At 46.6% G+C, this 24,872-nt stretch overlaps 1 protein-coding gene across 1 annotated transcript in view; it reads left to right on the forward strand.

Moving 5' to 3' along the window:
• LOC110504399 (AF4/FMR2 family member 2) overlaps positions 1 to 24,872 on the forward strand; it is a 296,104-nt gene that overhangs the window by 54,128 nt on the left and 217,104 nt on the right. The window contains exon 2 of the mRNA XM_036970067.2: positions 6,803 to 6,923. Within this exon, the coding sequence (XP_036825962.1) occupies positions 6,803 to 6,923 (121 nt within the window). The remainder of the gene's footprint in view (positions 1 to 6,802; positions 6,924 to 24,872) is intronic.

Consider the following 24,872-nt stretch of genomic DNA (forward strand, 5'->3'; position numbering starts at 1 on the left):
AAAACCTATCCTCACAGCTGTCATCAGGCTACAGCCCTGGAACCTGCCGTAAAAACCTATCCTCACAGCTGTCATAAGGCTACAGCCCTGGGACCTGCCGTAAAAACCTATCCTCACAGCTGTCATCAGGCTACAGCCCTGGAACCTGCCGTAAAAACCTATCCTCACAGCTGTCATAAGGCTACAGCCCTGGAACCTGCCGTAAAAACCTATCCTCACAGCTGTCATCAGGCTACAGCCCTGGAACCTGGGGTAAAAACCTATCCTCACAGCTGTCATCAGGCTACAGCCCTAGAACCTGGGGTGAAAATGTTTCCTCACTGGGTTTGCTGCAGAGAGGTGGATAAGAGAGTATTTCTGGACTATGGTAGGGTTCTCTTTAAGAGGCCTCTGTTGTATCCTGTCATTACATCCTACAATATTCAACATGGTAATTACGGCTGTGCCCACTTAAGAAATAGGGAGCAAAGTTCATGCATGTGCCATGTGGAAGAGAAAGGAAAACGGTAAAAAGCATGACAGCTATTGTCTTGTTATTTCTGCATTCTTAAACATAGCACTGTGGCTTTGACAACAGCATATTGTTCAATATGTTCCATTAAAGACAGACACTAGCTTTTCATCATTGGAGGTGTTATTGTATTTTACTTCATACCTTCAGAGGAATGCTTGCTATTTTCAGATGTCTGTTTGTCATTAAATTATATCAGAGAATTCGACATGAAGAATACTGAATTCCCTTGTGATCGCACATCAAACAAAGTTTTCTGTGGCAGGCAGTTAGCTCTCTTCCCAAACCCATCCCCATCCCCATCCCCATCCCCTCCTCATCCCTCTCCCTCTTGTCTCAATCCCTAAAGCACATCTTTCTATAGAGACTCCAGATACCACCGGACCTGGCAACCCCAGGAACTACAGCTGATAAACCCTCCCAACCTTCTGATCTTCACCACAGTGTCTCTCTTAGAGGAATCAGAATGACAAGGGTTGCCAGATTTTCTCCTTCCCCGCTCCAGCGCTAATAGAGTAGATAAGTAGATCCATATAATTATAAAGCAGTGAAATAATTGTAACAAGAGGCTAAATGCCTAGCTGTAGTTTTAATTAGCCGGTGCTTGAAATTAATAATTGCCACTTTCTAAATCAGAAATCAGTGACTGTTGTTTAGGCTGCTATATTGGAATAATGGTGGGGGGATTGGCTGCTTTTTACATCTCTTTATGTGTTCTTTTCACTGTGCTGCTTGTACACTGGGCCTGGGAGGGGAGGGGGATAAAACCTGGGTCTATTTGGTTATCTTCCAAGTGCAGCATAGCTCAGCCGAGATTAAATTCATTGGGTTTACAGTGGATATCAGTATTAGCTTTTTTATGTTATGTTGGAAAGAACCAGGGGTGGGAGGCCGGCAGTCTGCAGGGGGAAGAGAAGAGAGCTGCCAATGCTACAATTTACAGAGAACATCATCATCGACATCACCATCATCATTATAAAAACCCTCTCTCTGCTATTAAAACCATCGCCGGAATGAGAAAAAATAAAATCAATTCTGGAAATCTTTTTATATATATATATCACATTTCCCATAGGAGTAAAAAGGGCTGAAGCAGCACCGTCGTCTCCTCTGCAGACTAATATCTGTTAGCACTGAAACATCATGCCTCGATCGCTCTTCCCTTAGAGGATAGCTGGCTTTCTACAGTAGTGAGTTAATGATCAGTCTTGACCCCACACCTCATAACAACACTGGTGCATTAGACACAGGACTTAGTGGCAGGGGACTGCCGGGGCACGGGAGCCAATGACAGCTGGAAATTTGATCTATCAGACTGTCAGGGCGCACTGGCAGGTTTGAGCAGGCCCAGAGTAAAGATAACTGACATCTTGCTGTCATTACTGCATGGGCCCGGCCGTCAATCTCTCCCTGCTGCATTCCTCCCCTTCTTTCTCTTCCTGTGTTATTTCTTATTTCCATTAAAACAATCGCCTGTCGCCCTGAAACAGGGTCTCGTTTTTCTTTCCCCAGGCCTCCCTTTTCAAAATAATTTGCTGATTGATTAAATGCTTTGGAAAAGCCATAGGACCCGGAGGTGTGTTTTGAGCAGAGCAAGGGCAGATTGAAGGCAAACTGATTCCAACTCTCTGTCTCTGTCTCATATCTATCACTGCCAATTGCTTGTGCTTCCCAAGTCTGGGATTCTCCTGCGGTGTTCTTCAAAGCAACAGAGTTTGAGATGGGAAATATGTTTATTTGGTTTGAGAAAGCTGGGAAATCTTAGTTCATAATTCTAGGGGTACTGTATTCAGGTATTTAAGTGTGATGGGATTTCCTACTATGTTATTATCACCACCATGTAGCCATTTTGTCACTTTCATTTACATCAGCGTCAATCAACTTCAATCAACTACTAATTTAATTGAAATCATAATAACGAAGAAATGGTAAACAAAATGGCTGAAACATTTAGATGATCACACAGTGCTGGGTATTGTTTAATATGCTGTCTATCTAGAGCGTACCATCTGGTATTTCTAGATGGACAGCAGAGCAGGTACTCAGGCTTTCCATTACCCTTGTCAGTGCATCACTGCTGTGGGAGCTGAGCATCACTGCACTGCTCTGTTCAGTCAACTCTGCTCTGCTCTGTTCTGGTTGCATGTCTCTCTTAGGGTTGGCCCTCTCACCCTATACCACCCTCTAGTCTACACCACCACAGAACACTACCACATTGCTATCACGTCCTCAGCCCTGGCTGGTCCTTCTGCTGCCTGTCTTAATGCCCAGCTCCCCAGCGGGCCCCAGGGGGCCTGGTGATAGCCCGGGGCCAGGATGCTAATGCTGCTACGTCGCTACGCTAGTTCGACTCCCACCTCTTTGGAAAGAGCAACAGCAGCGGAGGTGGAGGAGCGTGGGACATTATGCTAATGAGAGGGCATAGAGCAGGGTTTTTAAAGTGTTGGTAGTGGTCGGACAGCCATAGGACAGCTAGGCACAACTTTTACATCAGCTGACAAAGGAGAAAGCAGACGAATGTTACACTGTGGATTTATTTCGCTGCCGACATGGCTGCTCTGCTCACCAAACAGGCTTAACAAACCTGAATGAAGATATGGAAACCTACCTTTCTGTTTAGGACACCTTTTATGGTCAGTTATTGCAAACATATACTGGGAATGTATTTACTAAATTGGAATATTGGGAGTCATATTGGTTTTAGTATGCTCTTCATTGTAAAACATACAAGGGTGTAAAAGGGAATCAACATAGACTAAAGAGCCTAGAACTCAAAAGGCCTACACTTTTACACCTGCTGGCCCTTCCCCTCCGTGTTGCTTAATAAACTGTGTCTGGCCCTTCCCCTCCGTGTTGCTTAATAAACTGTGTCTGGCCCTTCCCCTCCGTGTTGGTTAATAAACTGTGTCTGGCCCTTCCCCTCCATGTTGGTTAATAAACTGTGTCTGGCCCTTCCCCTCCGTGTTGGTTAATAAACTGTGTCTGGCCCTTCCCCTCCGTTTTGGTTAATAAACTGTGCCTGGGCCTTCCCCTCCGTGTTGCTTAATAAACTGTGTCTGGCCCTTCCCCTCCGTTTTGATTAATAAACTGTGTCTGGCCCTTCCCCTCCGTGTTGCTTAATAAACTGTGTCTGGCCCTTCCCCTTCGTGTTGGTTAATAAACTGTGTCTGGCCCTTCCCCTCCGTGTTGGTTAATAAACTGTGTCTGGCCCTTCCCCTCCGTGTTAGTTATTAAACTGTGTCTGGCCCTTCCCCTCCGTGTTGCTTAATAAACTGTGTCTGGCCCTTCCCCTCTGTGTTGCTTAATAAACTGTGTCTGGCCCTTCCCCTCCATGTTGCTTAATAAACTGTGTCTGGCCCTTCCCCTCCGTGTTGCTTAATAAACTGTGTCTGGCCCTTCCCCTCCGTGTTGCTTAATAAACTGTGTCTGGCCCTTCTGCTCTGTGTTGCGTAATAAACTGTGCTTGACCTTCCACTCCGTGTTGCTTAATAAACTGTGTCTGGCCCTTCCCCTCCATGTTGCTTAATAAACTGTGGCTGGCCCTTCCCCTCCATGTTGCTTAATAAACTGTGTCTGGCCCTTCTGCTCTGTGTTGCGTAATAAACTGTGCTTGACCTTCCACTCCGTGTTGCTTAATAAACTGTGGCTGGCCCTTCCACTCCGTGTTGCTTAATAAACTGTGGCTGGCCCTTCCCCTCCGTGTTGCTTAATAAACTGTGTCTGGCCCTTCCCCTCCGTGTTGGTTAATAAACTGTGTCTGGCCCTTCCCCTCCATGTTGGTTAATAAACTGTGTCTGGCCCTTCCCCTCCGTGTTGGTTAATAAACTGTGTCTGGCCCTTCCCCTCCGTGTTGGTTAATAAACTGTGCTTGACCTTCCGCTCCATGTTGCTTAATAAACTGTGGCTGGCCCTACCTCTCCATGTTGCTTAATAAACTGTGGCTGGCCCTACCTCTCCATGTTGGTTAATAAACTGTGTCTGGCCCTACCGCTCCGTGTTAGTTAATAAACTGTGGCTGGCCCTTCCGCTCCGTGTTGGTTAATAAACTGTGGCTGGCCCTTCCACTCCGTGTTGGTTAATAAACTGTGGCTGGCCCTTCCACTCTGTGTTGCTTAATAAACTGTGGCTGGCCCTTCCGCTCCGTGTTGCTTAATATTCTGTGGCTGGCCCTTCCACTCTCCTTGTAGGTTAATAAACTGTGGCTGGCCCTTCTGCTCCGTGTTGCTTAATAAACTGTGGCTGGCCCTTCCGCTCTCCTTGTAGGTTAATAAACTGTGGCTGGCCCTTCTGCTCCGTGTTGCTTAATAAACTGTGGCTGGCCCTTCCACTCTCCTTGTAGGTTAATAAACTGTGGCTGGCCCTTCCGCTCCGTGTTGCTTAGTAAAATGTGGCTGGCCCTTCTGCTCCGTGTTGGTTAATAAACTGTGGCTGGCCTTTCCTCTCCGTGTTGGTTAATGAACTGTGGCTGGCCTTTCTGCTCCGTGTTGGTTAATAAACTGCGGCTGGTGCTTCCGCTCCGTGTTGGTTAATGAACTGTGGCTGGCCTTTCTGCTCCGTGTTGGTTAATGAACTGTGGCTGGCTCTTCCGCTTCGTGTTGGTTAATAAACTGTGTCTGGCCCTTCCGCTTCGTGTTGGTTAATAAACTGTGGCTGGCCCTTCCGCTTCGTGTTGGTTAATAAACTGTGGCTGGCCCTTCCACTCTCCTTGTAGGTTAATAAACTGTGGCTGGCCCTTCCGCTCCGTGTTGCTTAGTAAAATGTGGCTGGCCCTTCTGCTCCGTGTTGGTTAATAAACTGTGGCTGGCCTTTCCTCTCCGTGTTGGTTAATGAACTGTGGCTGGCCTTTCTGCTCCGTGTTGGTTAATAAACTGCGGCTGGTGCTTCCGCTCCGTGTTGGTTAATGAACTGTGGCTGGCCTTTCTGCTCCGTGTTGGTTAATGAACTGTGGCTGGCTCTTCCGCTTCGTGTTGGTTAATAAACTGTGTCTGGCCCTTCCGCTTCGTGTTGGTTAATAAACTGTGGCTGGCCCTTCCGCTTCGTGTTGGTTAATAAACTGTGGCTGGCCCTTCCGCTTCGTGTTGGTTAATGAACTGTGGCTGGCCTTTCTGCTCCGTGTTGGTTAATGAACTGTGGCTGGCCTTTCCGCTCCGTGTTGGTTAACAAACTGTGGCTGGCCCTTCCGCTCCGTGTTGGTTAATGAACTGTGGCTGGCCTTTCTGCTCCGTGTTGGTTAATAAACTGTGGCTGGCCTTTCTGCTCCGTGTTGGTTAATAAACTGTGGCTGGCCTTTCTGCTCTGTGTTGGTTAATGAACTGTTCTTGACATTCTACTTCATGTTGGTTAATGAACTGTTCTTGCCCTTCTTCTCTGTGTTGGTTAATGAACTGTGGCTGGCCCTTCTGCTCCGTATTGGTTAATGAACTGTGGCTGGCCTTTCCGCTCCGTGTTGGTTAATGAACTGTTCTTGACCTTCTACTTCATGTTGGTTAATGAACTGTTCTTGCCCTTCCGCTCTGTGTTGGTTAATGAACTGTGGCTGGCCCTTCCGCTCCGTGTTGCTTAATAAACTGTGGCTGGCCCTTCCGCTCCGTGTTGCTTAATAAACTGTGGCTGGCCTTTCTGCTCCATGTCGGTTAATAAACTGTGGCTGGCCCTTCCACTCTGTGTTGAAAAATAAACTCTGCTTGACCTTCTGTTCCATGTTGCTTAATAAACTGTGGCTGGCCCTTCTACTCAGTGTTGGTTAATGAACTGTGGCTGGCCTTTCCGCTCCGTGTTGGTAAATTAACTGTGATTGCCCTTCTGCTCCGTGTTTGTAAATAAACTGTGGCTGGCCCTTCCGCTCCGTGTTTGTAAATAAACTGTGGCTGGCCCTTCTGCTCCGTGTTGGTTAATAAACTGTGTCTGGCCCTACTGCTCCGTGTTGGTTAATAAACTGTGGCTGGCCCTTCCGCTCCGTGTTGGTTAATAAACTGTGGCTGGCCCTTCCGCTCCGTGTTGGTTAATAAACTGTGTCTGGCCCTTCCACTCCGTGTGGCTTCCCTCACATCTCAATGTTTCTCTGTGGCAGGGCTCTCGGACCCTGTGTCTAAGAGAGCTACCCTCCTTTAGGTTTTGCAACAACCCCAGTTGTAACTAACCTCATTCAGCTTATCAACCAGCTAATTATTAATGAGTTACAGGATGGTAGATCTCCCGGAACAGGGTTGGAGAACCCTGCAGTCTATCATGACAGATGTGATTACTCTGACAGACCTGGTGTTGTCTTCTTCTTCTTCTCTCCCCATGCAGTCATTATGAGCAGGACCGCAATGCGCTCAAGAAGAGGGAGTGGGAGCGTCGGACTCAGGAGGTGCAGCAGGACGAAGATCTCTTCTCCTCTGGGTTTAATCTCTTTGGGGAGCCATACAAGGTAAGGGCCTGGGAAGGAAGAAAGGAAGGAAGGAAGGAAGGGCGTGAGGAGTTGGGAAGGAGGTCAGTCAGCATGCAGCATCCCATCTCCCATCACTTTTCCTAGGGCATCGCCTGGCAGCAAGCATGATGTAAGGTGCTAGATAAAATAAGTTTATTCTCCCAGCTTCTACACCCCTCCCTAATATACCCCAGCTTCTACCCCCCATTATTCCTCCAGCTTCTACCCCCATTATACCCCTAGCTTCTACAACCCCCGATTACTCCTCCAGCATCTACCCCCCATTATTCACCCAGATTCTACCACCCCCATTATTCCTCCAGCTTCTACCCACCATTATAAACCCAGCTTCTACCCCCCCATTATACCTCCAATTTCTGCCCCCCCATTATAACACCAGCTTAAACCACCATTATACCCCCACCTTCTACCCCCCCCCCCCCAATACACCTGCAGCTTCAACCCCCCCCCCCCCCCCCCATTATACCTACAGCTTCTGCCCCCCCATTATTCCCACAGGTTCTACCCCTTCATTATAACCCCAGCTTCTACCCCCCTTGTTATTCCCCCAGCTTCTGACCCCCATCATACACCCAGCTTCGACACCCCCAATATACCTGCAGCTTCAACCCCCCCATTATACCTATAGCTTCAGCCCCCCCATTATACCTATAGCTTCAGCCCCCCCATTATACCTATAGCTTCAGCCCCCCCATTATTCCCACATCTTCCTCCCCCTCATTATAACCCCAGCTTCTAACCCCCTTGTTATTCCCCCAGCTTCTGACCCCCCATCATACACCCAGCTTCGACACCCCCCCCCCCATTATACCCCTACCTTCTACCCCCCATTATTACTCCAGCTTCCACTCCCCCATTATTACACAAGCTTCTATACCCACCCCATAATACACCCAGCTTCCGCCCCCCTCCCCCGTTATACCTCCATCTTCTCCCCCCTATTATTTATCCAGCTTCTACTCCCCATATTTCTCCAGCTTCTACCTCCATTATTCCCCCATCTTCTAACTCCTCATTATAACCCCAGTCCCCCCCCCCCCTCATTCACCCAGCTTGACACCTTCCCCATTAAACCCCAGCTTCTACCACATGTTATTAATCCAGCTTCCACCACCCATTATTCCCCAAGCTTCTACACCCACCCCATAATACCACCATCTTCTAGCGCCCCTCCCCATTATACCTCCATCTTCTACCCCCCCATTATTTCTCCAGCTTCTACCCCCATATTTCTCCAGCTTCTACACCCCCATTATTTCTCCAGCTTCTACCCCCCCATTATTTCTCCAGCTTCTACCCCCCCCCCCATTATTTCTCCAGCTTCTACCCCCCATATTTCTCCAGCTTCTACCCCATCCCATTATTTCTCCAGCTTCTACGCCCCCCATATTTCTCCAGCTTCTACCCCCCCATTATTTCTCCAGCTTCTACCCCCCATTATTTATCCAGCTTCTACCCCCCTATTATTTCTCTAGCTTCTACCCCCCATATTTCTCCAGCTTCTACCCTCCCATTATTTCTCCAGCTTCTACCCCCATATTTCTCCAGCTTCTACACCCCCATTATTTCTCCAGCTTCTACCCCCCCATTATTTCTCCAGCTTCTACCCCCCCCCCCCCATTATTTCTCCAGCTTCTACCCCCCATATTTCTCCAGCTTCTACCCCATCCCATTATTTCTCCAGCTTCTACGCCCCCCATATTTCTCCAGCTTCTACCCCCCCATTATTTCTCCAGCTTCTACCCCCCATTATTTATCCAGCTTCTACCCCCCTATTATTTCTCTAGCTTCTACCCCCCATATTTCTCCAGCTTCTACCCTCCCATTATTTCTCCAGCTTCTACCCCCCATATTTCTCCAGCTTCTACCCTCCCATTATTTCTCCAGCTTCTACCCCCCAATTATTCTCCCAGCTTCTACCTTCATTATAAACCCAGCGTCTACCCCCCTATTATTCCCCCAGCTTCTACCCCATTACAAGCTCAGCTTCTACCCCCCCCTCCCCACTATGCGTCCATCCTGTACCCCCCCAGCGTCTACCCCTCTATTATTCCCCCAGCTTCTACCCCATTACAAGCTCAGCTTCTACCCCCCTCCCCACTATGCGTCCATCCTGTACCCCCATTATACCCCCAGCTTCTACCCCCTATTATTCCCCCAGCTTCAATCCCCCCCATTTTACACCTGCTTCGACCCCCTCATTAAAACACCCAGCTTCTACCACCCATTAGTCTTTCAGCTTCTACCCCCCCCCCCAATTTACCCACAGCTTCTACCCCCCAATTATTCCCCCAGTGTCTACCCCCTCATTATACCCCCAGCTTCTATCCCCCTATTATTTCCCCAGCTTCTAACCCCCATTATTCACCCCAGCTTCTACACCCTCATTATACCCCAAGCTTCTAACCCACATTATTCCTCCAGCTTCACCCAGCTTCTATCTTCCAATTATTCCTCCAGCTTCACCCAGCTTCTATCTTCCAATTATTCCCCCAGCTTCTACCCCATTATACACTCAGCTTCTACACCCCCATTATACTCCAGCTTTTACCCCCCCATTATTCCCTCAGCTTCTACCCCCAACTTCTACCCCCCATTATTCCTCCAACTTCCACCCCCCATTATTCATCCAACTTCCACCCCCCTATTATAGCCCAAGCTTCAATCTTTCCCATTATACCCCCTACACCCCACCCCATTATACCCCATCTTCTGCTCCCCCATTAACCCCCAGCTTTTATTCCCCCAGCATTCCATGAGCTTCTACCTCCCCCATTATTCCCCCAGCTTCTGCCACGCCCTATTATTCCTCCAGCTTCTACTACCTTTATATCCCCAAGTTCAACATCTCCCCATTATACCCCAAACTTCAACCCTTCCCATTGTACCATCTACACCCCTCCCCATTATACCCCAAACTTCAACCCTTCCCATTGTACCATCTACACCCCTCCTCATTATACCCCATCTTCTGCTCCCCCATTATTCCCCCTGCTTCTACCTCCCCCATTATTCCTGCAACTTCTAGCCCCCCCCATTATTCCTCCAACTTCTACCCCCCATTATTTGCCCAGCTTCTACCACTCCCTGTTATTCCACCAGCTTCTACTCCCCCATTATTCACCCAGTTTCTACCACCCCCTATTCTTCCTTCATCTTCTACACCCCATTATACCCCAGCTTCAACCACCTCATTTCCCCCCCATCTTCTACCCCATTATACCCCCATCTTCAACCCCTCCCATTATAACAACTACACCCACCATTATTCCCCAAACTTCAACCCTTCCCATTGTACCATCTACACCCCTCCTCATTATACCCCATCTTCTGCTCCCCCATTATTCCCCCTGCTTCAACCTCTCCCATTATACCACCTACACCCCCCATTATACCCCAGCTTTTGCTCCCCCGTTATTCCCCCAGCTTCTTCTCCCCCGTTATTCCCTCAGATTCTACCACCCCCTATTATTCCACCAGTTTCTACCCCCCCGATTATTCCACCAGCTTCCAACCCCCCCATTATTCACATAGCTTCTACCACCCCCTATTATTCCTCCAGCTTTTACCCCCATTATACCCTAGCTTCTACCCCCCATTATTCCTCAAACTTCAACCCCTCAGTATTCCTCAACTTCTACCCCCCATTATACTCCCAGCTTCAACCCCTCCCATTATACCACCTACACCACCCCATTATAACCCAGCTTCTGCTCCCCATTATTCCCCCAGCTTCTACTCACCATTGTTCCCCCAGCTTCTACTCCCCATTGTTCCCCCAGCTTCTACCACTCCCTATTATTCCACCAACCCCCCCCCCCCCCACAATTATTCACCCAGCTTCTACCCCCCATTATACCCCAGCTTCTACACCCCCGCCCCATTGTACTCCAGCTTCTACCCCATCATTATTCCCCAAGCTTCTACCCCCACCATTATTCCCCAAGCTTCTAACCCCCATTATTCCAGCAACTTCTACCCCCATTAAAGCCCCAGCTTCTTCACCCCCCCAATATACTACAGCTTCTACCCCCATTGTTCCCCCGAGCTTCTACCCCCCCCCCGTTATTCCTTCAACTTCTACCCCCACATTATTCCTTCAACTTCTACCCCCCCATTATTCCTCCAACTTCTACCCTCCATTATTCCTCCAACTTCCACCCCCCATTATTCATCCAACTTCCACCCCCCCATTATACCCCCCGCTTCAACCCCTTCCATTATACCACCTACACCCCCCATTATACCCCAGCTTCTACTCCCCATTGTTCCCCCAGCTTCTACCACTCCCTATTCCCCCCTCAATTATTCACCCAGCTTCTACCACCCCCTATTATTCCTCCAGCTTCTACCCCCATTATACCCCAGCTTCTACCCCCCCATTATTCAACCAGCTTCTACCCCCATTATACCCCCAGCTTCTACACCCCTGTCCCATTGTACGCCAGCTTCTACCCCGCCATTATTCCCCGAGCTTCTACCCCCACCATTATTCCCTGAGCTTCTAACCCCCATTATTCCACCAGCTTCTATCCCCATTATACCCCCAGCTTCTTCACCCCCCATTATACTCCAGCTTCTACCCCATTATTCCCCGAGCTTCTACCCCCCATTATTCCTTCAACTACTCTCCCCCCATTATTCCTCCAACTTCTACACCCCCCCCATCATACCCCCAGCTTCAACCGCTTCCATTATACCACCTGTCCCCCCCCCCCCCCCCCCCCCCAATGTATAGATGTAGAGAACACATCCAAGTAGTTAATTCCCTGTTCCTGACCGGTCTCTTCAGTCTGTCTCCAGTCTACTCTGGCTCCTCCAGTCGTTGGGCTAGTAGTTAATTCCCTGTTCCTGACCGGGCTTGTCAGTCTGTCTCCAGTCTACTCTGGCTCCTCCAGTCGTTGGGCGAGTAGTTAATCCTCTGTTCCTGACCAGTCTCGTCAGTCTGTCTCCAGTCTACTCTGGCTCCTCCAGTCGTTGGGCTAGTAGTTAATTCCCTGTTCCTGACCAGTCTCGTCAGTCTGTCTCCAGTCTACTCTGGCTCCTCCAGTCGTTGGGCTCCATCAGTGTCTGCCAGTCTCCAAATGCACAGTTTTCACCGCCTGTGTGTGTTCTCTTTGTGTGTTACTAGATGAATGAGATGCCACAGATGGTCAAAACAGTATTTCTATAGCGGGTGAATAGCAGCTTGTTCTATGGCTACCGATATGTGCTATTACTTTATGTTATATTAATTAAAGGGATTGGAGACCACTGACTGCATCCAAGCAGATTACTGTCCGTATGGGGGCTGCAGGCATAGACAGCTAATGTGGACAGGATAAGATATCACAGGCTTTGAAGTGTTCTAAATGATCTGCTTCTCAATATTTTTGTAATGCTTTTCTTTACATGCCATGATGATATTATGTTTTGCTGTGGCATGTATTCAATTGTACATCAAACACATCCCTTAGGTCCCATATTGTCCATAGGAATGATGTACAGTAGAGTAATGACAAATGTGAAAGACGATTACACCTTTCTCCTGTAAGTCATGGAGGTGCCAAGCAGTCTCAGTCCTTCATGTATCCCCTGCTCACGGTATGATGTATCCATTGGCTGACTGGCTGCAGACAGATACTAGAGAAGAGTGTGTGTGTGTGTGTGTGTGTGTGTGTGTGTGTGTGTGTGTGTGTGTGTGTGTGTGTGCTAAGCAGTGTCAATAGAGAGGGATTCTCCCGTGGATGTGTTGTGAGAGCAGGATCAATGGGAGGCTAAAGTTTGAGGGCAGTCAGGCCACTGTTCCCTAGCCTGGCCTGAGATCTCTCAGCTAACTAAATGGACAGATTCGAGACTCAGTCAAGAGGACAGTCATGTGTTCTGGAACCTAATTTCCCTGACTGAAAGAAGTAGGTTGAGTGGGCGCTCAGATGAAGATGAACGGGCATGTTTTGTGTGTGTGAACGTGTGTAACTATACTTGTGGGGACCAACTGGGAACGTTTTGTTAGTCCCCACAAGGTCAAATGCTATTTGTAGGGGGTTTGGGGTTAAGGTTAGAATTAGTGTTAGGGTTAGAATTAGGTTTATGGTTAAGAACTAGGGTTAGTTAGACTGCTGTGCCACTCAGGAACCCTAAGGCACTGCATCTCAGTGGTTGAGGCATCACTACAGATCCTTGTTCAATTTCAGGCTGTATAACAACTGGCTGTGATTGGGAGTCCCATAGGGTGGCGCACAATTGGCCCAGTATTGTCTGCCTTAGGGTTTGGCTGGGGTAGGCTGTCATAGGAAATAAGATTGTGCTCTTAACTGACTTTCCTAGTTAAATAAAACATGAAATAACGTTTTAGTGTTAAGGTTAGGTCTCGGTCACTGTAACAGTCCTAGCATGTGTGGGTGGGTGGGTGGGTGGGGGTTGGTTCTTCTATCCTTGTGGGGACCTAAAATCCACAAAAGTCCCCACAAGGATAGTAAAACAAGGAACATTTTCAATGAGGACAAAGGCTATTTTAAGCTTAGGGGTTAGGGTAAGGGTTTAGGGTTAGCAGTTAGGTTTAGGGTATGGCTAAGGGTGATGGTTTAAGGGTTAGGGAAAATATGATTTTTAGGTACCCATGCGGATAGATAAACAGCGTGTGTGTGTGTGTGTGTGTGTAGAGGAAGAGGAATGCACTGGCCCAGCATTCCTCTAGTGAGCAAGCAGACAGACAGCAGGGGTAATGGGGAAAGGTACTCTCTCAGTTTTTTATTTATTTTTATTTATTTTACCTTTATTTAACTAGGCAAGTCAGTTAAGAACAAATTCTTATTTTCAATGACGGCCTAGGAACAGTGGGTTAACTGCCTGTTCAGGGGCAGAGCGACAGATTTGTACCTTGTAAGCTTGGGGATTTGAACTTGCAACCTTTCGGTTGCTAGTCCAACGCTCTGCCGCCAGTTTGGGTGGGTGGACTTGTACAACCCCACAATCAGACAAAGAGCAACTTGTTAGCCTTTCAGTAAATCTCCCAAATAATGTTTGCAATTTGACGTTTAACCTGGTTCACTTTAATTTACATTAACAACAGTTGAAGGACCAAGATCTTGGCAACTGTGCCATACAGATTGCTAAATAGTTGTGAAGAGATTTTTAATTGACCCTAGAGATCTAAAATTGACCCTAGAAATAGTACTGTTAGGAGATCTGGAGAGACCGGGTCAGTCAATTACTAATATACTAATACTCTTAGTAAAAGTATTCATCTTCAACTCGCAATCTGTGGATTCTATTCGATTAGATAGATTGAAATTGTATGTTAAACATCACAGCACAGTTGAAAGATATACACTGCATAGAAATATGAAGAGGGTGGCCAGCAGAGATAGGTGGGATGGGCTGAGGGAAGCTGAAGGTTGGGATGTGGAATTGGAGACAACTGGGAGTGGAGTTGCTGTGCAGGAGATAGAATAATGGTCAAAAATTAAAGTAAAAAATAAAGTCAAAATTAAACATAATAAAAATAAAGTTTGAATGACATTGAGGGGCAGTGTTTTTACAGCTAATGCCGATTTGCCTGAGGCTGATGCCGTGCAGGTGTTTGTACACAGGCATGTACACACATACTCATTCAAATACACACAGACACACACACATGTAATAGTGAAGTTGGCATTGCTATTATGATTTTAGTTGTCCATGATGTCCTTTGTTTAAAAAATATATTAGTTTATTAGTTCATTTTCTTGGTTGTTGGTGCATTGGGGGGTTCTTGGGGGTGAGGAATGGAATGAATTGTATTTTTATTACATTTTATCTTCTTGGGGGTGGTTGAGGGACAGCTTTTGGGGAACTGTGGGGGGATCATGGAGGATTCAGCTTCACGTTTTTTGGCCTGGTCTGAGATCTGTCAACGTGCCCTTGAGCAGGGCATTTACCCTGGATGCTTCTGTGTGTCGCTCTGAATGGGAATCTGTTGGATGACTGGTATGATGTAGTTGTTGAGGGCTTCACTGCAAGTATATTGTATGTTTCGGATATTCAAAAAATATATAGATATAAATAAGAAAATAAAAATAAATAAGCACAAACAACAGTTGTAGTACAGTAAGGTTACCTATGAACTTGATGTAGTGTCAGCAATGGAACTGCATTGTCCTAAAAATAGATAGATGGCTTTAATCAGGCTATACTGTAGTTAGTGGTTTAGAGTAAAATAGATAGATGGCTTTAATCAGGCTATACTGTAGTTAGTGGTTTAGAGCCTGAGACAGATCTATGCTCCACACTCCTACAGTGTCATTGACTCAGCTACTTAATAGTCATTGATGTCATCACATCTGCAGGAGAATGGACACTCCACTCCAGGCTTCAGTGTCCGGGCATGTAAACTGGGGGATTTAAGGGCCGGTAAAATTATGTGTGTTTAGAAACCAATGTGTGCTGTTAGTGCTTGGCTGGTTCAGCGATGCTTTCTCTTTAGCCTCTCTCTCTCTACTTCTTCCTCTCTCTCTCCCTCTCCCAGCCCAGTGCTCAGTAGAGAGTAATAGCAATACTTTCCTCTCCTCTTTCCTCTCCTCTTTCCTTTCCTCTTTCCTCTCCTCTTTCCTCTCCTCATCTCAGGCCGCTATTAGTTAATCCCACTTTAATCCTGTTTAATGGAACTATGCTGTTAGCAGCTATTTGGGACTGATTTACTGCTTTCCACTGGCACCTAGAGAGACGCCCCAGAGCAGAGGAGAGCTGGCTGTACCTTCAGAAGCCCCCTGGTCTCCTCCTGGCTCCTAGTCTCCCTGGTTCCCCTGCCCCCCATGGTCCCCCAGCCCCCCCCCCCCCCCCCCCGGTCCCTCCTTCTCCCTGGTCCCCCAGTGGTCAGCCCCGGTACTGGATGTTTTAGTCATGGGCACCAGCGTTACCATTGAGGAGCAGACCCCTAGAGATAGAGAAGGAGATACATTCATTCATTTTATGCTAATATGGCTCTCCAGGGGTGTAAAAGATGTCATATAAAACACTTTTCTTTTTTAAATGCAATTGTATTTTCCCCTAATCTTCATCATTCATTGCGACATATCAAATTATTTGTCATTTACATTCCCAGTTTCTTTCAGAATTGTATTGTGGTTCATAGCTGAGTCTACCTTACATCTGCTAGCTCCTGGATCCCCTGCTGTTGTTAGTGCTGTATTGATTTAAGATTATTCGTGCTAGGTGTTTACTCATGTGGGTCCATATTGATGCTCTTTATTGGGAAGCACTAATGGATATTATGCAAACTGCTGAGGCATTCTGCTCCTGCAGCAGTGAGGAGGGAAGGCTTTTACAGGCAAAGATAACCAGAATGGTTTACAAAGGAGAGAGACCATTTAACAGATAACTGCTGGATGAGTCTTTGCTCTGCGTCTTTCACTCATTATTTTTTTGTTATTTTTCATATTTATGTTAATTTCCATATTGAAGGCAAATTACATTACTGTAAAATGATAATCGCAATTGAACATTGCCAATCCCATGACAAGCAGTGAGGGAGAAGAATACACATAATTTCATCAGTCTCAGTCCAGGGTAGTTACAGTACATATCATCAGTCTCAGTCCAGGGTAGTTACAGTACATATCATCAGTCTCAGTCCAGGGTAGTTACAGTACATATCATCAGTCTCAGTCCAGGGTAGTTACAGTACATATCATCAGTCTCAGTCCAGGGTAGTTACAGTACATATCATCAGTCTCAGTCCAGGGTAGTTACAGTACATAGCATCAGTCTCAGTCCAGGGTAGTTACAGTACATATCATCAGTCTCAGTCCAGGGTAGTTACAGTACATATCATCAGTCTCAGTCCAGGGTAATTACAGTACATATCATCAGTCTCAGTCCAGGGTAGTTATGTATTATCGTATCCCTGTAGCGTATCCCTGTAGTGTGTCCCTGTGTAGCGTGTCCTTGTAGTGCATCCCTCTAGCGTAACCCTTTAGCGTGTCCCTTTAGCGTATCCATGTAGCGTGTCCCTGTAGCGTTTCCCTGTAGTGTTTCCCTTTAGTGTGTCCCTGTAGTGCATCCCTCTAGCATAACCCTGTAGCGTAACCCTGTAGCGTGTCCCTGTAGCGTGACCCTGTAGCGTGTCCCTTTAGCGTATCCATGTAGTGTGTCCCTGTAGTGTTTCCCTTTAGTGTGTCCCTGTAGTGCATCCCTCTAGCGTAACCCTGTAGTGTATCCCTGTAGCTTAACCCTGTAGTGTATCCCTGTATCCCTGTAGCATATCCCTGTAGCATATCCCTGTAGCTTAACCCTGTAGCATATCCCTGTAGCTTAACCCTGTAGCATATCCCTGTAGCGTATCCCTGTAGCGTATCCCTGTAGCTTAACCCTGTAGCGTATCCCTGTAGCATATCCCTGTAGCTTAATCCTGTAGCATATCCCTGTAGCTTAACCCTGTAGCGTTTCCCTGTAGTGTTTCCCTTTAGTGTGTCCCTGTAGTGTTTCCCTGTAGTGTTTCCCTTTAGTGTGTCCCTGTAGTGCATCCCTCTAGCGTAACCCTGTAGCGTGTCCCTTTAGCATATCCCTGTAGTGTGTCCCTGTAGCGTTTCCCTGTAGTGTTTCCCTTTAGCGTGTCCCTGTAGCGTGTCCCTTTAGAGTATCCATGTAGTGCACCCCTTTAGCGTTTCCCTGTAGTGCATCCCTGTAGCTTAACCCTGTAGTGTATCCCTGTAGCGTAACCCTGTAGCATGTCCCTTTAGTGTGTCCCTGTAGTGCATCCCTCTAGCGTAATCCTGTAGCGTGACCCTGTAGCGTGTCCCTTTAGAGTATCCATGTAGTGCACCCCTTTAGCGTTTCCCTGTAGTCCATCCCTGTAGCTTAACCCTGTAGTGTATCCCTGTATCCCTGTAGCATATCCTTGAAGCATTTCCCTGTAGTGTATCCCTGTAGCATATTCCTGTAGTGTCTCCCTGTAGCGTATTCCTGTAGCGTATCGCTGTAGCGTATACCTGTAGCATATCCCTGTAGTGTTTACCTGTGTCCCTGTAGCGTATGCCTGTGTCCCTGTAGCGTATACCTGTGTCCCTGTAGCGTATTCCTGTAGCGTATACCTTGTCCCTGTAGCGTATACCTGTGTCCCTGTAGCGTATTCCTGTAGCGTATACCTTGTCCCTGTAGCGTATACCTGTGTCCCTGTAGCGTATCCATGTAGCGTATCCATGTAGCGTATCCCTGTAGCGTATCCCTGTAGCGTATCCCTGTAGCGTATCCCTGTAGCATATCCCTGTAGTGTTTACCTGTGTCCCTGTAGCGTATCCATGTAGCGTATCCCTGTAGCTTATCCCTGTAGTGTTTACCTGTGTCCCTGTAGCGTATACCTGTGTCCCTGTAGCGTGTCCCTGTAGCGTATACCGTGTCCCTGTAGCGTATACCTGTGTCCCTGTAGCGTATCCCTGTAGCGTATACCTTGTCCCTGTAGCGTATACCTGTGTCCCTGTAGCGTATCCCTGTAGCGTATACCTTGTCCCTGTAGCGTATCCCTGTAGCATATCCCTGTTGCCTGTGTATTACTTAACATCCTCACAGCATACTCCCTCACAGACAATATATGGGAGATGTGTCAATGTCTTCTACACATTCACAGGTATCCTTGGGAGTCCTTTGGAATTCTCTTTACTATACTGTGATGTCACTACAACAACAACTAGCTGTGCATAAAACCTACTTTCCAATTGTCATACAATATGAATAAGCTCAGTCAAATTAGCTTTAATTATACTCTTTGCTTCTCAGATCTCATCTCAGTTCAATCATAAAGGCTAGCACAAAGCCATGATCCCTCCGATGTGTGTTGTGGTGGGGTGGCAGAGTTGTGTTGGAGTGGCAGGGCTGTGGTGGGGTGGCACAGTTGTGTTGGAGTGGCAGGGCTGTGGTGGGGTGGCAGAGTTGTGTTGGAGTGGCAGGACTGTGGTGGGGTGGCAGAGTTGTGTTGGAGTGGCAGGACTGTGGTGGGGTGGCAGAGTTGTGTTGGAGTGGCAGGGCTGTGGTGGGGTGACAGGGCTGTGGTGGGGTGGTAGGGTTGTGTTGGAGTGGCAGGGCTGTGGTGGGGTGACAGGGCTGTGGTGGGGTGGTAGGGTTGTGTTGGAGTGGCAGGGCTGTGGTGGGGTGGTAGGGTTGTGTTGGAGTGGCAGGGCTGTGGTGGGGTGACAGGGCTGTGGTGGGGTGGTAGGGTTGTGTTGGAGTGGCAAGGCTGTGGTGGGGTGACAGGGCTGTGGTGGGGAGGTAGGGTTGTGATGGCACGCTGGTTTTGAACTGTGGGATCTGACACCTATTTAGACAGCAAACAAAGCCTCCCATTGAGTGACTGTTGGCCTGTACAGAGTTATATTGCCCTAGTCCCCCGACCCAGCACATCACTACTGCTGCCTGCCACCATTCAAAGTCTGTCTCTTTAGTATTCTCCTATTCAAATGCTTTTTCAGATCCTCTCTGCACATATACTCACAAACACATACATACACAAATAAACACACACACACACTTCAACGGAGCTGCTTCCTATTTTAACCCTGTAGCGTGTCCCTGTAGCGTGTCCCTTTAGCATATCCCTGTAGTGCATCCCTCTAGCGTAACCCTGTAGCTTGTCCCTGTAGCATGTCCCTGTAGTGCATCCCTCTAGCGTAACCCTGTAGCTTGTCCCTGTAGCATGTCCCTGTAGTGCATCCCTCTAGCGTAACCCTGTAGCTTGTCCCTGTAGCACGTACCTGTAGTGCATCCCTCTAGCGTAACCCTGTAGCTTGTCCCTGTAGCATGTCCCTGTAGTGCATCCCTCTAGCGTAACCCTGTAGCTTGTCCCTGTAGCATGTCCCTGTATTGCATCCCTCTAGCGTAACCCTGTAGCTTGTCCCTGTAGCGTGTCCCTATTTTGCATCCCTCTAGTGTAACCCTGTAGCGTGCCCCTGTAGCATATCCCTGTAGTGTATCCCTGTATCCCTGTAGTGCATCCCTCTAGTGTAACCCTATAGCATGTCCCTGTAGCATGTCCCTGTAGCGTATCCCTGTAGTGCATCCCTCTAGCGTAACCCTATAGCATGTCCCTATAGCATGTCCCTGTAGCGTATCCCTTTAGTGCATCCCTCTAGCATAACCCTGTAGCGTATCCCTGTAGTGCATCCCTCTAGCGTAACCCTGTAGCGTGTCCCTGTAGCGTATCCATGTAGCATGTCGTTGTAGTGTATCCCTGTAGTGCATCCCTCTAGCGTAACCCTGTAGCGTGTCCCTGTAGCGTGTCCCTGTAGCGTATCCATGTAGCATATCGTTGTAGTGTATCCATGTAGTGTATCCCTGTACCGTATCCCTGTTATGCTTACTGCGGAAGTTGTCATAATTACTGTGTAAGTCTATGGAATGGGATGAGAACCACAAGCCTCCTAGGTTTTGAATTGATTTCAATGTACCCAGAGGAGGACGGAAACTAGTTGTCCTCTGTCTACACCATGGTGCGACCCTACAGAGTGGTTTTGATGCAAAACAGTGTGTTTTAATAAATTATTTGGTGACATTAATATATTTAGTATAGTTAAATCTAAAAAGGATCATTTCAAATAATTCACTATTTTTATTTGTATGAAATTCACTAAGGATGGTCCTCCCCTTCCTCTGAGGAGCCGCCAATGACCTAGGCCTATAACGCCAATAACCTAGTCCTTTGAGTAACTTTGCTTCAGGTCATGTAATTATATGAACAAAGGAATCTAACCTGAGAGCCCTTTGGAGCAGGACATGTAATGTCCATGGCCTTTTCATTGCAAAAGTCCTGATCTTCTCAAAAATACATGTTTGCCGGCTTTTGTCCAGTCTGGGGGATGCTTTCATCTCTGGGAGGAAGGACATAAACATTGTACAGCAGCTGAAACTTGGTTCCATCTTTGTGGAAGCTCATTGGCCACAACAACACTAGGCTCCAGGCAAATAAAGATGTAAAGGAGGAAAACGGATAAAAATAAACAAGACATTAAAACCTTGTATACCAGCGATAACATTCATTGACCCCCAAGTCCAAGCAATACTCTCAACATAGCTGAAATGTAGCTTGTTCACCCTCAATCATCTGCTGCCAGCAGCATACCACTCTGCATCGACTGCTGGATTGTTTCTGAAGCTAAGCAAGGTTGGTCCCTGTATGGGAGACCAGATGCTGCTGGAAGTGGTGTTGGAAGGCCAGTAGGAGGCACCATTTCCTCTGGACAATTTTTTATATAAATATAAATAAATATCCCAATGTTTGGGGACATTGCCCTGTGTAGGGTGCTGTCTTTTGGATGGGACGTTGAACAGGTGTCTTGACTCTCTGTGGTCACTAAAGATTCCATGGCACTTATTTTAAGAGTAAGGGTGTTAACCCTGGTGTCCTGGCTAAATTCCCAATCTGGCCCTCATACCATGACGGTTACCTAATCATCCCCAGTTTACAATTGGCTCATTCATCCTCCCTCCTCTCCCCTGTAACTATTCCCCAGGTCGTTGCTGTAAATGAGAATGTGTTCTCAGTCAATTTACCTGGTAAAATAAGGGTTAAATTAAACAAATACTGGTGGAGGAGAAAAGGTTTATGCCAAAAGACAAATTCCAGAAAAATGGGTTATAACCTGAATGAATGAATTCCCAATAGTTTGTTATTGCTTGTTGACTGCTACAGCTGTACTAAAATGTCCTGTACACACTTAACCTGCTTCTGCCCAACAATGGCAATGCATATCTCCGTTAGCGAACACTTACTCTGGTAAGTGTGAGAGTGCAATAACTAAATCTGCCTTTGCAAACTATTTTTAAAACTTTGTCTACTCTGTTCATTAACAGATTTTAGTTTAGGTGACATAAACCTGTATTGAAATCAAATGTTTAATGGATGAGAAAATGTGCAGAATTTCGGCCAAATTCATCTCGTTTAGTCTTCTCTCGCTGCCGGTCAGTGGGCTTCCTCTCAATACCATATTTGGGAGTGGATGGATATGGTTGTGAGTGGAAACACCAAGCGGATGCTTCACATACACCCGTTGAAATATGTCTCATTCATTTATCTGTGGCAACACTTTGCATGTAGTCCATGACGAAAATACTAGTAAATTCAATGGATCTTTGAAATATCGGCAGCAGGACGGAGCAGGATTTACCATTTAACAAAGAAGTCTTGAGTGACAGAATGGACTCTCTTTCTCGTGAATGTCCCAGCCCCCTCATTATCTCAACCAATCATGGCTAGGCAAGATTCTGTATTCTCCGTGTCTAAACAGTTGTGATTTCACATTTTATTTATATTTACAGATTACGTACAACTTTGTTATTTAAGGCACGTGAAAGTTAAAGAAGGCATTTCTGAAGGAAAAAATATAAATTTGGATGAATTTGGTGGGACGTTCAAACACCTCTCCTTTGAAGTAGTGACGTGCATCATAACGGGTCACATTTAGCCTTTATTCCATGAAGATAAGGTGCTGTAACACAGTGGACTAATCATTGTTTAGAACCTGCTACAGTATATAATGAGGTTTTAAACTACATCAGATGATATAATATTATATATTTTAATGAATAAATAAAACATATATTAATAAATACAGTACCAGTCAAAAGATTGGACACACCTCCTCATTCAAAGGTTTTTCTTTATTTTTACTATTTTCTACATTGTAGAATAATGGTGATGACATCAAAACGATGAAATAACACATATAGAATCATGTAATAACCAAAAAAGTGTTTAACAATTCAAATTATATTCTATATTTGAGATTCTTCAAAGTAGCCACCGTTTGCCTTGATGACAGCTGTCAACGTATGTGCTACTGGTGTTGAAGTCAGGTGCAGGAGAGCAGAGAGTTGTGCTCTACTGGTGTTGAAGTCAGGTGCAGGAGAGCAAAGAGTTGTGATCTACTGGTGTTGAAGTCAGGTGCAGGAGAGCAGAGTTGTGCGCTACTGGTGTTGAAGTCAGGTGCAGGAGAGCAGAGAGTTGTGCTCTACTGGTGTTGAAGTCAGGTGCAGGAGAGCAGAGAGTTGTGCTCTACTGGTGTTGAAGTCAGGTGCAGGAGAGCAGAGAGTTGTGCTCTACTGGTGTTGAAGTCAGGTGCAGGAGAGCAGAGAGTTGTGATCAGGCGCACACTTTCTTCGGCAGAAGCAGACAACCGACGGACGCAACAGTGTCCAACAAACCTCCAGCCAAAGGCAAAAGTGCAAAGCGCGACAAAGTCACAAATAAGCAAAAATGTTTAACAATTAAACATACTCCGGGTTGAAATATAGTACCCGGGGGAAAACCAGCTAGGCGCGTCAATACAAAACACGTAACAAAACAATCCCACACAAAGACATGGGGGGAACAAGACAAAACAAATGGAACAATGAAAAATGGAGCGGCAATGGCCGATGCCGTCGACCGCCGAACGCTGCCCGAACAAGGAGGGGAGCCGACTTCGGCGGAAGTCGTGACAACAGCTTTGCACACTCTTGGAATTCTCTCAACCAACTTCATGAGGTAGTCAGTTGGAATGCATTTCCATTAACAGGTGTGCCTACTTAAACATACATTTGTGGAATTTATTTCCTTCTTAATACGTTTGAGCCAATCAGTTGTGTTTTTGTGTGTCTTTTGGTAAAAGGCAAAGTCCATATTATGGCAAGAATAGCTCAAATAAGCACAGAGAAACAACAGTCTATAATTACTTTAAGAAATTAAAGTCAGTCAATCCTGAACATTTCAAGAACTTTGAAAGTTTCTTCAAGTGCAGTCACAAAAATCATCAAGTGCTATGATGAAACTGGCTCTCATGAGGACCACCACAGGAAAGGTAGACCCAGAGTTACCTGCATCTTAGATTGCAGCCCAAATAAATGCTTCACAGAGTTCAAGTAACAGACACTTCTCAACATCAACTGTTCAAAGGAGACTGCGTGAATCAGGGCTTCATGGTTGAATTGCTGCAAGGAAACCACTACTAAAGGACACCAATAAGAAGAAGAGAATTGTTTTGGCCAAGAAACACGAGCAATGGACATTAGACCGGTGGAAATCTGTCCTTTGGTCTGATGAGTCCAAATTTGAGATTTGTGAGACGGAGAGTAGGTGAACGAATATTGTTCGTATGTGTGGTTCCCACTGTGAAGCATGGAAGAGGAGGTGTGCTTTTCTGGTTACTGAAAATAGTAACCAATAAATAAAAACGCTTGAATGAGTAGTGTCCAACCTTTTGACAGGTACTGTATAAAAACATCAATTTACAGCAGTGTAACTTATCTGTGAATAAATTCTATAGTAGATAGCCAGATAAAGTGAGATTGTTATACTTCTACTGCCTAGTGAAGTTACTCCTTTCATCACCTGTAGTTAGTCTCTATCCAGAGCAGTCAGACTGCAGTCAGTGCACTGAAGGACAGCCCTGCTCCAAACCCAGCAGCCCAGGGCTCATTCCTTCTTTACACAAGAGCCCTTTGTGCCCTGTCTTTGCACTCACTGAGAACGACAGCGTCTGGGAGGTCTACAAGTGCCCCTTCAACATCACACTCACTAAAAATACTGAGCCCTCACCGCATGACTTAAATAACCTGTGTGTGCTTAGGCTCCCCTTTGGAGGACATGCTGACGGTGGATAACAAACTACTGCTTTGGGCTGGTTGCTGGTTGGTCAAACACAGACTGCTGTTACAGTAGGGGTCGGTCTATGCTGCCTGATCTGTTTGAGGCTTTTCCGTCTCTGACTCCTGAAATTATGACTGACCTGATACAGGGGTCACTCCTTAGTTTGAATCACTCCTCGTTTGAGATAAACATTTGGACACATTCAGGACTTTGAAAGACCCTAGGTCGTTGCTGTAAATGCTATCCAGTTGTCTGTTTAGATATAGCAAACACTTGGTGAATCCCTCCCTCTCTCCTTGTGCCCCTGTGTCCTAATAAACTGCCCCATTTCAGCCCTTATGTCAAACTCTGCCATCACT

This window comes from Oncorhynchus mykiss, chromosome 25 (genome assembly GCF_057628025.1).
Source record: "Oncorhynchus mykiss isolate SJ-2025 chromosome 25, ASM5762802v1, whole genome shotgun sequence".
Classification (NCBI taxonomy): domain Eukaryota; kingdom Metazoa; phylum Chordata; class Actinopteri; order Salmoniformes; family Salmonidae; genus Oncorhynchus; species Oncorhynchus mykiss.